Here is a 13,634-nt window from a genome sequence, read left to right on the forward strand (position 1 = left end):
AAGAAGTTTGAACTTTTGAAGTTTGTGGTGAAAGAGTTAAAGTGTATCCAGTTGAATCAAAGCTCTTTGTTGCTTTATTGTTCATACAGATGAACGATTTCCGAAACATAAAGGGAATATAACTTTTCAGATAAAACCACAATCAATGTGTTTATAGGTATTTCATGAGATCTGTATTTTCCACTGTCGGAACATGTAAAGGGTGTGACTTATATCAAATTGTGGTGAAGATTATGTTAGGCAAACTTTTTTTAAAAGAATTAAAATTACATCTAATACGCGCTATTGAACTGAATTTTAAGGCTCGACGTCAATCGTTAATTTTCGAACCTCTGATGAGTGGTATTTTCGTTTCGCTTGGCAATCCATTCCCGCAGGGCCAAGGGCGTGCTAAATTGGGTCTGACCACGGGTTCATTTTACAGTTTATTGTCACAAATTCCTTTAAAACAAAGGCTTTGTGTTAGATTCGAAGAAACAACTTAAACTGGCTAGCTATTTCCTTTGTTGTACTCGGATTTCCTCGAAATTTTCCAGGAAAATAGGAAATAGGAGACGTCTGCAAGCAGGCTAGCTGGCTGCTCAGAACATGAAGACGCTTGTCCAAGAGGAGTATGTTCCTGTGCACATTTTTAAAAAAAACAGTCCGAAGAGGAAAGCCGGGTGAAATTAATTTCATGATATTGTTTTTTTTCCTCAAGAATCGTCGCTTCCTTCCTTCAAACAATCTGAACGTTAAACAGGCTATTCGGGATAAGCCGCCTCGTGCAATGAACTTTTCACCATTAAAATTTCTGTCACATATTTCTTCGTTTTCGAGTTTACTTATCTCAAACGGAAACACTTTTGGCAATGAAAAACGCCATTATACAAGACAAACAAGAACCTTCGTCTTATTTGGGATTTGCGTAAATCGGCAACAATTCGCAAGCTAACCGGGGGTTCAAGCCCTTCATCTTCCAGCAACTCTCCTTTAGCTTTGGTTTAATTTTGGTTAAGGCAATTTTCTATGTCAGTCTTTCTTTTTCCTACACGTCTAACGAAATACCGGGAGGCGTAATGGGACTAGCATTCCATAGGTACTTTCTTGTGGTGCTGTTTGTTATGTTGTACAAGGTGGTTCTAACGTTTGAGTTTGTCGGAAATCCTAAAGTGCGACCATTCAAATGAAAGCTACTGAGCAGTACTTTCCTGTGGTGCTGTTTATTGTGTTGTACAAGATGGTTCTAACGTTTGAGTTTGTCGGAAATCCTAAAGTGTGACCATTCAAATGAAAGCTACTGAGCAGTTCTTTCCTGTAGTGCAGTTTATTATGCAGTACAAGGTGGTTCTAACGTTTGAGTTTGTGGGAAATCCTACAGCGTGACCATTCAAAATGCTACCGTCGTGAGCAGTACTTTCCTGTGGTGCTGTATAGGAATTTAAAGATACTGTGTGAACATGGATACAATGAAAACTATAAAATGAGCTGCAATTTTACACACTTCAAGCAAGCAACATGCATCAGTGGAATTTCAGATTTTTGTTTTCATTTGAAAAAGTGAAAGGTTAAATATTTTGTAGAAGTAAAAAAAGTCCCATGTGGTTGTACAACTGGACCAGTTTTTACGTCAACAAATCAAGTCATATAATGTTCTATTGTGTTACAACACAAGGGCAACCTAATAAAATATTCCACAACCTAACAAAATATGCTTTGACACTTAAATTACAATCAACAAGTTGTGACATTGAAGACGAGTTCTAATATACTATTTAGTATTACTATCCTGACTAGGTGAAACAAAACGTATCGACAAAAATGGCAACCCTTTCTGGAGACGATTCAAAAGCTTGATGCTGAAGATTACTTTTGGTAAAATATTTGTCCTTAACTGCACCAACATTTGGGTTTAATTAATTAGACCTTTTGGGGAAATATAACCTTAAAACTTTTGCGACATAAAAGGGAGCAAAAATGTCCTCTTACTCAAGAAGAAAAGACCAGAGGGAGATTTTAAAAAGTCAACTGCAGCTCGAACAGAAATTTGGGAATATATACTGCTACTTAATACTCAGAGAAGGAGGCTAAGCAGAACAAGCTGTGTGATCTGTGTGACCTCATACATAAAAAAAAACGTGAAAAGGTTCTAAAATGACCCTTCTAAAAATTCTTATGGTTTTTGTATACGTCCAGAAAATCAATGGGCCAGTTATTTAAACAGAGTCTAACTTAGGCCCCGGCTTAAGACAATTAGTGGGCCTCCAAATCTGTTTATAAGTGGTTTATTTTAAGTAGGTAAATAGTTTTCTAGTCTGGGATGCAAGCCTTCTTGTTACCGTCGGCAGTAGACAATGTTTAGATGTGATTGTTGAAAATGGCTTAGGACGTGGTTTTGTTAAACACCATTTAAACTGTCTTTTAAAAACTGACTCAAATTGAGAGGAAATTTACCATGTGATTCTGTCTAAGATAAATTTGCTCCTTCCTAATCAAATACTCAACAAAAACCCTGACACATTCTTTGCTGGCTCTAGCTGAAACCTTTCAATAGTTTCTGTCATTGGGCCTCTTTCAATCATCTGTTAGTGTACCAGTTTTTTGGGTGAATCCATCATAAAGTGACAGTGCAGAGGTTGTTTTATACCTCTGTGCTGCCACACTGTGCATTGTGTGTCTCATTCTTTTGACTGAATACGACTTCGAGGCGCATATGGTTTGCTATGTTTTCTTGGGCAAAATTAAAAGCTTCGTAGAAAATATGCGACTATTTTCAACCCTAAAGTGAGAGAACAAGAGCCAAATTTGAGCCAAGAAGACATGATGTAATTTGTAAACAACTCTCAAGGAATTAAATATTTATTAGCACCCAGAAACAAAGTGTTGTTGATTTCTTTGTGTATGCAAGCAAAAACACAGTTTTTTGGATACGTTATTTCTCGAATGTGTAACACAGATCGGTGAAAAAAATACTGGACAATGTTTTTCAATCGAATTGCAGTTCACATGCAAAAATTCGGACAAATCCGAGCAAAATCGAAAAACAGCCTAAAATTCGACATAGGTAGGTTATGCTCTCAGTTCTTCAATTACTATTACCACGTACTGCACGCAAATCACCGAGGATTCAATCTCTACAAGTTTGGGAAGACAGTAACCTGGCAAGAGGACTTAATCCTATAATACCTAATCTCAAAGGTGATTGATGTATATGTGTCAAACGAAATGCCTTTCTCTAATTTCTTACAAATAAAAGGCTGAAACCATTCGCGTTGCTTGCTAGTTGCTATTTTGTCTCAGTGCTTGGACTAGCTGAAACAAACATCACTTCGTAGGTTAGTAATCTTTGATCAGCTTGATGCTACTGCTTACAAATAAGACTTACACTTTTACAAGATCAGCAATAATCGGTCACATACATGTGCATTTAATTTAAATTTTATTAATGACTTACAGCTGCCGCTGTAACTACAACTGAATCTCTTTTGGCAACCACTCCTAACCAATTATTTGGCTCAGCAATCACTTAGACAGTGTCATTTTAATTTGTTTGGACCAGTGTTCTCAAACACTCAATCTAACGAAAAAGAAACTGCATCCAAGGTGATGCGTTTGTGAGATCTCTGCAATATATAAATGCTTTGAACGTTCATTTTCTTTTCTTTGATGATAACCCCTTGTCCTTAAACTCAACTTCCCAAAAGCATACAATCAACAGATATGGTTAAACTTCAGGATTCCATCCACAACTTCAAAGGTAAAATTGGTGAAAGAGAAATTCATGACTTTGTGAAATGGCAAGGCTAGCAATTTATTCTGAAAACTCTCAGATGACCTTGACTCTTACGTAACAGAAACACCACCAAAAGCAATCTTCTGATTCCCAAGGTAATACGTCTGAGAGATCTCTGCAATATAAATGCTTTGAACGTTCATTTCCTTTTCTCTGATGATAACCCCTTGTCCTTACACTCAACTTCCCAAAAGCAAACAATCAACAGATATCATTTTGATAGTCAAACTTCAGGATTCCATCCACAACTTCAAAGGTAAAATTGGTGAAAGAGAAATTCATGACTTTGTGAAATGGCAAGGCTAGCAATTTATTTTGAAAACTCTCAGATGACCTTGACTCTTACGTAACACAAACACCACCCAAAGCAATCTTCTGATTCCCAAGGTAATACGTTTGTGAGATCTCTGCAATATAAATGCTTTGAACGTTCATTTCCTTTTCTTTGATGATAACCCCTTGTCCTTAAACTCAACTTCCCAAAAGCATACAATCAACAGATATCATTTTGATGGTCAAACTTCAGGATTCCATCCACAACTTCAAAGGTAAAATTGGTGAAAGAGAAATTCATGACTTTGTGAAATGGCAAGGCTAGCAATTTATTTTGAAAACTCTCAGATGACCTTGACTCTTACGTAACAGAAACACCACCCAAAGCAATCTTCTGATTCCCAAGGTAATACGTTTGTGAGATCTCTGCAATATATATGCTTTGAACTTCCATTTCCTTTTTTTTATGATAACCCCTTGTCCTTTAACTCAACTTCCCAAAAGCATACAATCAACAGATATCATTTTGATGGTCAAACTTCAGGATTCCATCCACAACTTCAAAGGTAAAATTGGTGAAAGAGAAATTCATGACTTTGTGAAATGGCAAGGCTAGCAATTTATTTTGAAAACTCTGAGATGACTTGTGCCAAAAATAGACTGCAAGACCAGTGAAAATATAAGAATAAAATTTTGCAAGACAAGAACAATCATTCAATCATTCTCCAACCCTAGAGGTTATCCAGTGCACAGCACAACAAATAACACCCACTGACTGGCAGCTTCTATTACAATAGCTAGTCAGATAAAATTTGTTATCCACAGACTCACAAATAAGAACCACCTTTTACTGAATAACAGACAAATATTCTCATGCATGCATGCAGAAAAAGATGCCCAACTGTTACAGTTTTTGCAGCATCGCTTGTAAAACATTTAATTTTTTCATAAAATAGTGGTACAGTCATTTTATTCTCTTCATTTTTTCAGTATTGTTACATGTACTTTGTCTGTTGTGTTGCACCTTTTTTCAGGTATTTACCTCCTGTATGCCTTTATTTTGTGCCATATGTATATTCGGGTTATTTTAAGATCAATTAGCCTACATTTGTATTCACTTGTCATGTTACCTTCAAAGTTTTTGCTTCCCTCACAATTGTGGCATTGGTAAGTTTCGTTTCATTTCTTCGTTCTTTCTTACTTTCAGTTCACATGTCTTTCTTAGGCATTTACTTCAGAGAGATAATACAAATGTGCCACATCACGAAAACTGTGGTTTCGCGTTCAGGTCTCTACAGGGGAAGTTATTCTACAAAAGTTTGAATATACTGGCTTACTCAACAGCTAATAAGTTATATTAAATGTACACTACATACCTTGGTATTTTTGGCTTCCTGCAGTTGCTCTCTAAGAACAGCGACAGGGTCCTTCATTTCTATAGCTTCCTGAAAGACGCCACCATTCTCCTTTATCTGTTGTATCCTGGCCTTTGATCGCTTCTCTGCTCTTTTCTTGTTCTTCAAAGCTGCTTTTGACAACCCAGCATGGTCTAGCAAACAAGACGGGAATCGTAAGTGTCCACATCTGCCTTACGTCACAACCATATACTCTCAGTTAGTCTTGAACCAAAGACGGCACTTATCCAACAAGCCCGTTAACCACCACACCCATTTTCTTCAGCTCTTAATTCACCCCAACTGGATACATTCATCAACTACAATCCTGCAAGCAGGACCTATTTTAATTATGAATGTATGGAGTCAAGATAATTTGTTGCAGTTATGTAACAGCAGAACCTGGGTTAGGAACTTATAGAAAATTTTAGAGTTCAAAACATGAACGGACTTTTTTGCATTAGATTCTTAAAATACCAAAAGGAGATCATATATTCCATACCAAGACAATGCAAGACAGTAGGCGACTTCGAACACTTGTAAATGATTAGATAAAAATAATTAAATTTCCAGTATTTAATGTTAAGCCAATTCCCTTAATCACCGATAATAAAGTGCTTGGGCTACAAACCAAAATTTCTGGTTAAACATCTTTTCTTAATTAAATGAAGGTCTCATGATTAAAAAAAATTAACAAATAAAAAATGGTCATTCACCAATCGCACGAACAAATGCTAGTACATAAAAATATATACATCAATTATTAATAAGGTAATGGCGAGCCCCATCAACATATCTATCCTCATTAAATTATTACTTGTTCAAAAATAAATAGGAAAAAATTCATTTACTGCCCAATAACCCCCTATTACATATCATGGTGATTTTATTTTTTTACTCTGCAGTTCGCGAAGGTAATCAAATACACACACAGTTCAAAGTACATATCATGTCCCTTTTTTTTAAATTTATCATATCAGTGCTTGGGCTACAAACCAAAATTTCTGGGTAAACATCTTTTCTTAATTAAATGAAGGTCCCATGATAAAAAAAAAAATTAACAAATTAAAAATGGTCATTCAGCAATAGCCTGAACAAATGCCGGTACATAAAAATATATACATCCATCAACATACCTATCCTCATTAAATTATTATTTGTTCAAAAATAAATAGGAAAAAAATTCATTTACTGCCCAATACCCCCCTATTACATATCATGGTGAATTTTTTTTTTCTGCAGTTCGTGAACTCAAGGTAATCAAATACACACACAGTTCATAGTACATATCCTGTCCCTTTTTTTTCAATTTTTCATATCAGTCAGCGACAGATCCACAGGTTTTTTTTAATAACCATTGAAATGTCAGTTCTACTGTATTATTTACTGCCTGGAGATCCAAATGTTGACCCGAAAAAAAGTTTTGGGACTGCATTCTTAAGCTTCTGAGCGGCTTATTAGGGAAGGGAGAAAACACTGAGTATTTAAATTATAAATTTTTCAGACAATTATTAAAAATTCCATTACAACCAAACCCACATTTTGGCCACTTCTTGTCTCTAATGTTTAATAATAATTATTCAATTGTAAACATTTCAACAGTCACTTCAAGTCTGACCACTAAACAGGCAGAAGGGGTTCTAATGAATAGAAAGGGACTTTTCTGATTAACAAAGGAGGCCTTGCTGTAGGGAGAGGAGGGGTTAAAAGAGCTTTTACCAAATTTAATTGTAGTACAATGTAAGTTGTCAGTGATAGAATTTCAGAGCATTGTATCCCATTGCCTTTTTTAGTACATGATGTCACTCTGTCTTGTGCTCAGGGGGGAGGGGATAGTTTCAATAGATAACGAGAGATGCATGCATGGATGCTACCAGGGGGGTAGGGGGTGGGGAATAGACAAAACTACTATAGTCCAATACTAGCATTTTCAAAATCCTGCAGCATCATGTAACGGGGTAAGGGTAATGTCAAAACATCATAAGTTATTATCTGGATATGAACCCCTTGTATAAAGTTCCTATTGAGAAGACGTGATCAATGAACAAAAGTAGCCTGAGTGTCTAGAGCAAATTTGCAGCATTCGCAGGTAAACAGATAATTAATCCCTTGCTGTTTATGAAATTGAAACTAGGCATTAGATCTCAACATCATTTCTTTGGAGAGAATCATGAAATTGGTGATAAACAGCCAAATATCAATTTTGACATCTCACTCGAGGTTTTTCTGACTTTGTTTTTCCATAATTTGGTAGCCATTGTCATGCATAAAACTGAACATATTTCTAACTGGAGTGTGTTGATCACTGACCCTGCTGGCAATTAAGCAGGAAGATTTTATCATTTTTTTTTTTAATCCTTAGCTAATACGCATGGTACAAAGTGTAATACACCTCTTTTTTCAAAATATCTGATTTTGGCAAAAGGTTGTTAAAATTATGTTGTCTGGCCTGTTTCTTTAGCACCATTCAATTTGATGTTATCAGCAGATAATTTCTCCTGTCAACCTGCAAATCACTTGCGTGCATGTATTCACATATCAGCATGCCCAGAGCGAAGAGTACATGAAAACCAAAACATGTTCCTTGGCTGCAGGGGCAAGAAAGACTAGCTCCACAAGGATTGTTGACATTCATAGGCTAAAGAAAGTCAGAAGCAAATGCTGTCTTTTGGTCACTTACTTCAAATTCTGATTTGTTGGTCATCTTCACTTTGTCTCCTAATCTTCTCAAATCTGAGAAAATCTACAACGGCATGCTTGTGGGGATTGCACAGACTATCGCTTTGTATACAGTTACTTAATATGTAGAATATAGAATATAGAATGGTTAAATTCAAGACTCGCTGAGACGCCAAAATCCTCATTTAAAATCCAAGCCTGAGACGCTGGGAATAAAAAATCCACCTTGCTCTATTTTAGGCATAATACTAACAGCAATTTACAAGCAGAATCTTTCCAAGCCTACATGTTTCACAGCCTGCACGATTGCGATGTCGAGCCATTTTTCACTATAGTTATTCTTTGTTTTGTTGTTGTTTTATGACAATTCATTCAGAAACAACTTGGCTTGCAAGACTCCGAATTTCAAAATATGAGATTCCGAGACCCGCTTTAACGAGCTCGAGATTCCAAGACTCTGGTTTGAGACACCGAGATTTCGAGACTCATTGAAAATTTGTCAAGACCAATGATTTTTCAAGGACCATTTCAAACCCCTTTAGTTTGAAGAAGAAATTCTATGCAAACCATGAGATGCAGTTACAGCGGTTACCAATAACACGCGACCTACAGCATTGAAAAGAGTCGGATAAAGTTGCGTTTTGGTGGAAGTCAATCAAAGAAAAGCCGTTGAAATTATTTTGAATTCTGACAAGATTCCAAGGTAATTACCCGGCAAGAAACTAACAAATTGTACTTCGCTAAGAGAAGGTAAACTTTATTTAAATTGATTCTCGAGCCAGATCAAGCGCAAATAAAAGGTATTTTTGAATTAAAAATTTCAATTTTCACTGCACGTGATAATTTGCACGCTTACACGCATCGCTGATTTAATTATCAGGTGTAGCGATTTCAAATGTTTCATGAAAAAATACGGCTTCGTCTAAACAATGCCCATATTTTTTAGATAACCAGGCTTGGAAATCAACTTTCATTAGGTTTATCATCCGTCAGCGGATAAAACTGTCAATTTCTTGGTTTTGTTGCCTTGAAATGTTCTCAGAATTCAAAATGATTTCAACTGCTTTTCTATGATTGACGTCCACCAAAACACAACTTTATCGGAGTCTTTTGAAGGCGATAGGTCGCGTGTTATTGGTAACCGCTGTAAGGTAAAGGACTCTTTTACTCCGAGGTAACAAGACAATAATATTCATGTTATAAAGAATGATCTTTGTAAATTTAAGTTAACTCAAGTTCAATTGAAAGCCATATCAGGTGAAATGAGACTAAGCTCAAAACACCAGACCAGAAAAAAATATTAAGTTGCCTCATGATCAATATTCACTTGCAAGTAAAGTAAATTTATTTATACACAGTTAGATTTAAAACTAAAAGCTTGTGGGGAAGCGTAATCAAACAAATATTTTAAACAAAACAGAAATCTTTAAAAATCCCAACTGGCAGGGAGGCTTACCAGTTGGCCATTTACAAGCGTGGCTGAGGATTTGAACAGGGGACTAACATGAAACAAATCCAGCTAGTGGTCAGAGAGGGGACTCGAACCTGGGGCCTTCAGATTACAAGTCTGGGCCTCTAACCACTCAACCCCCTCGCCTCGCAACATCCCCTTATCTTGCATCCTTTTCGTTTCATCCTTTTACAGCTATTCACAGGCTAAAAAACCAGGTGTGCATTTCTCAAAGCTCCCAAAGAGCTTTTGGGCCGAAATAGTATTTTCTTATCTCTTTTCTACAGACAGAGTTGCCACTTGTTAACTTTGGACAACTTAAAATGTTTTTGCTTTCAAAATTATCAAAAATTGAATTTTTACTACCAAATTTTGTACACATGAAATAGTTTTTCAGGTCCAAAATCTTTTCGACAGTTTGAGAAATGCACGCCCGTTATTAAAAAATCAGAGATATGAGAAACTAGTAGCAGTCAATGCGCCAAAACTGGAATCCCTTCCTTTATCCAATCAGAACTTCAAAAATCGCAGAAAACGGATGCCGGTAAGCGCGAAACAAACAACACCATGCATAGGAAAATACTAGCTACAGTGGAACCTCTATTTAACGAACTCCTCGATATAACTAACAATATTCTATGTCCTGGCTAAAGTTACAGTTATGTATAGAATAGAACTTCGATATAACGAACCTTGATATAACAAATTCTTTGACATAACGAACATAATCTGCGAACGAACATAATCTGCCAAAACTGGAATCCCTTCCTTTATCCAATCAGAACTTCAAAAATCGCAGAAAACGGATGCCGGTAAGCGCGAAACAAACAACACCATGCATAGGAAAATACTAGCTACAGTGGAACCTCTATTTAACGAACTCCTCGATATAACTAACAATATTCTATGTCCTGGCTAAAGTTACAGTTATGTATAGAATAGAACTTCGATATAACGAACCTTGATATAACAAATTCTTTGACATAACGAACATAATCTGCAAGCCGAAACGTAAAATCTACCTTAATATAATGAATTACAATGTCAACACGTGAACGGAGATTAACGCTGAACAGATCAACAGTCAATAAATCCTTTTTATCCTGATGGTTAAGAGACATCAACCTTTCAGTCAACGGCTTATTATATCTCATAGACATTGGCACTATAGTATTTCGACATCAGCATTGAATTCCGTGACAGAATTCCCCTGCGTTACAAATCAATCATTAACTATGACCTCGGATTACAGAACATTTTGGTCGTTTCCCCTCAAGTTCATTATGTGGAGGTTTTCGATATAATGAACCCTCGATTTAACAGACAAATTTGGCTCCTCCCCAGCGACTTCATTAAATCGAGGTTCCATTGTACTTTCATGTGATTGGACACGCCTTATGATTTTGTCCATGGAATTCAGTCTTATTAAGAACATTTCACTCATCTTATACATAGTATTTAATTAAGGTTCATCATTGTTTAATGAGGGACCTTCATAAACGAATAATTACTATATGTATGTTAGTAAGCTTATTTGAGCTAGGAAAGATTATTGTGTATAAGTTTACACGTTTTATAACTTGGAAGATTACAATTGAAATGGTGATAGACTACAAATTTCCCACTCTGAGTTCTGATTCGGTATTGACTAAGTTGTTCGCCAGCAATAATTAATTATATTGCAGTAAAGCTATGGGTAAATAAAAATTCACATTACGGCTTAGCTTTCGTGGTAATATTGACAGAACGATTCCCAAAATTTGAGTAAATTTCGATCAACTTGCGTTTTCAAATCCGGCAAGCTAGCTAGGAAAACACCGTCATGTGTTTTCGGCTCGAGTGTAAAAAAACAGGGGCAATATCCCAGATTCGCTTCCAGTAGAAACTCATTCGTTTGAGTTTTAGCTAGTGCGATCGCCGGTTCTAGAAGAAACAAAAATACAGGCCTATGATCTTTGATATTTAGAATTTGCTTACCTGCCATGTTGTCCTTCCTGTCGTGTTCGGACGAAAGTTTCAAGTATCGCGGGCTCACATCTTTCTCTTCAAAAAGTGACAGCCTTCACATCTCGGTTTATTTCACCTAAGATGTTCAGTGTGGGAAATTAGCTAACGTTTGTGCAACTATTTTTTCTGATCACACTCTTGGTTTACTTGCTAGGAGGTGCGTGGTATGCTGACAAAACTTAACGTTTGCTATTTCGGGAGGATTTTGCGCTAAACCTGTTAAGAAAAAGGTTCACATGACAAATCTTGGGGAAGTCACGTTCTGAGAGCGGTTATGGCGGACGCTACCAGTAGTGGAAGTGGAAGTAGCGGTCATTCCGAAAGTCGTCCAAGAATTCATCGCAGAATTTGTGCAGGATCCAAACCGTCGACGAATTCGGATCCGTCTTTGGCTCATCTACAGCCTCCAAGCGAGGAAAGTTTAGGTAAGATTGGGTAGCTGTTTTGAAAAGAGTTGCTTCTGTATAAGTAAACAACCAGTACTTCTTGCCCTTGAACTACTTGCGGCTTTTGTGCGATTTTATCTGATTTCCGCCCGCAAAATGGTTCGTAAACTTTTACATACATGCGTCCAATTTATCTTTCACTTGCAGGACAAGCCGTTGAACTTCTTCAGAATAATCAAGAAGATCGCGAAACTGCTAAAAGGGCTGTGGCAATTGTACTCAGAGCTACGCGCAAGCGGGGTTTCAAGGGTGCAGTCTCACTCTGCACAGAAGTGACAAGTCTTTTAGAGCAGAATCGAAGGTACGAGATTTAGTTCTTCTTTGTACAAATATCAGAAACATATTTTTAACGAAGATTTAGTTTCTTTATTTATCTAGAGAAACCCTCGAGCAATTTTAAGCGGTGTACAGTTTATTTTCAATAGTAACGAGCGACTTGCTTCAACAGCTGTGAAGTTGTTTATTATACCTAAACTCGCTATATTCCTAAAGTTGGGCGTGCTGTCGTTAATGTAGTCAGAATTCCTTAAAATCCGATGAATTTCCTGCCTGTAGTGAAACTGCGAACGTGGCGTCTTCTGAAATGTCGACGGTGACTCGAGGAAAAAAAATCTACGAAAATTTTTTACTGATCGGTAAACAAACAACAACAATTGTACCATGCCATACGCTTGATCTGAAGGGTTAAGAAAAATTCCTGTTCTATTTCGTGTCGCGTGGCTATGAAATTCGAAAACTTCATCTATTGAAGCAAAGCGCCATTTAATTTTTTATTAAAACTTCGCTTTCTTTTATGAGAGAACAATGCGTCTATACTTGCCATTGTTAAGCTTCTGATCTGATGTTTAGTTTCGGCGAGCTTTGTTTCATAAACTGGGCTATTAAGGGGCTTTCTGCATAAACAATAACGTGCTTTTTGGGGGGTGGATCGTTTGATAGAACGCTGTGAAATGCTCAATTGCCTTTATTTGATATTTTTTTTTCAATGCATGCCTGCAATTGTTGTTTAAAAGGAAGCGATTGACCGTAAAAGTACCTTTGCTTTGTGTATTGGAATCCTTTTGTGTCGGTTTTCATGAAGCTTGATGCTCCAGTTTCAGAGAGGTCATAATGGCACGCGATATTAAATATCCACAATGCTTTTATATTCTTTTGGTGAAAAACACCCGCGGTAAATAATTTAACCCAAGGTGCAAATTCCTCTTCCAATCAAGAGCGAAGTCGACCTCATAAACAGTGGACTGTGAAATCAGTGCAAATATACGTTTGCTTGCTCACTCGGAAATTAAACTTCTCACGAAACAATAGAAAACCAAAACTTGTTTTGACTTCGCTTTTTGTGCAGCTAATATATGATACGTGACCCCAGCTTCCTTTTATCTTGAAAAACAGATTCCATTGTGATACCAAATGACGTTTTTTTCTCATAATTCACGAGCTTTACTGTTAGTTTTCGGGCTTTCTTTCTCGATTTTAGATCGGCAGAAATTGGTCGATTTTAATTTCACGTAAGTGCAATTTGGCAATGTTTCAAACTTCTTGAAACAAACAGCTTTTAGTTCAGTTGATTTTTCGGTCCAATATATTGCGTGTTTCGAGTTTTGAGCGACAAA

At 36.7% G+C, this 13,634-nt stretch overlaps 2 protein-coding genes across 2 annotated transcripts in view; one reads left to right on the plus strand and one right to left on the minus strand.

Moving 5' to 3' along the window:
• Positions 1–11,567, minus strand: part of LOC146484905 (uncharacterized) — a 28,010-nt gene extending 16,443 nt beyond the window's left edge. Inside the window, exons 1-2 of the mRNA XM_085104388.1 lie at positions 11,546–11,567; positions 5,422–5,594 (exon numbers count right to left, since the gene is read on the minus strand). Of these exons, the coding sequence (XP_084960514.1) occupies positions 5,422–5,594; positions 11,546–11,552 (180 nt within the window). The 5' untranslated portion in view covers positions 11,553–11,567. The remainder of the gene's footprint in view (positions 1–5,421; positions 5,595–11,545) is intronic.
• Positions 1–13,634, plus strand: part of LOC146484904 (uncharacterized) — a 92,533-nt gene that overhangs the window by 45,708 nt on the left and 33,191 nt on the right. The window contains exons 2-3 of the mRNA XM_085104379.1: positions 11,678–12,000; positions 12,169–12,322. Of these exons, the coding sequence (XP_084960505.1) occupies positions 11,850–12,000; positions 12,169–12,322 (305 nt within the window). The 5' untranslated portion in view covers positions 11,678–11,849. The remainder of the gene's footprint in view (positions 1–11,677; positions 12,001–12,168; positions 12,323–13,634) is intronic.

The sequence above is a fragment of the Pavona decussata genome, unplaced genomic scaffold, assembly GCF_977016875.1.
Source record: "Pavona decussata unplaced genomic scaffold, jaPavDecu1.1 SCAFFOLD_29, whole genome shotgun sequence".
Taxonomy (NCBI): domain Eukaryota; kingdom Metazoa; phylum Cnidaria; class Anthozoa; order Scleractinia; family Agariciidae; genus Pavona; species Pavona decussata.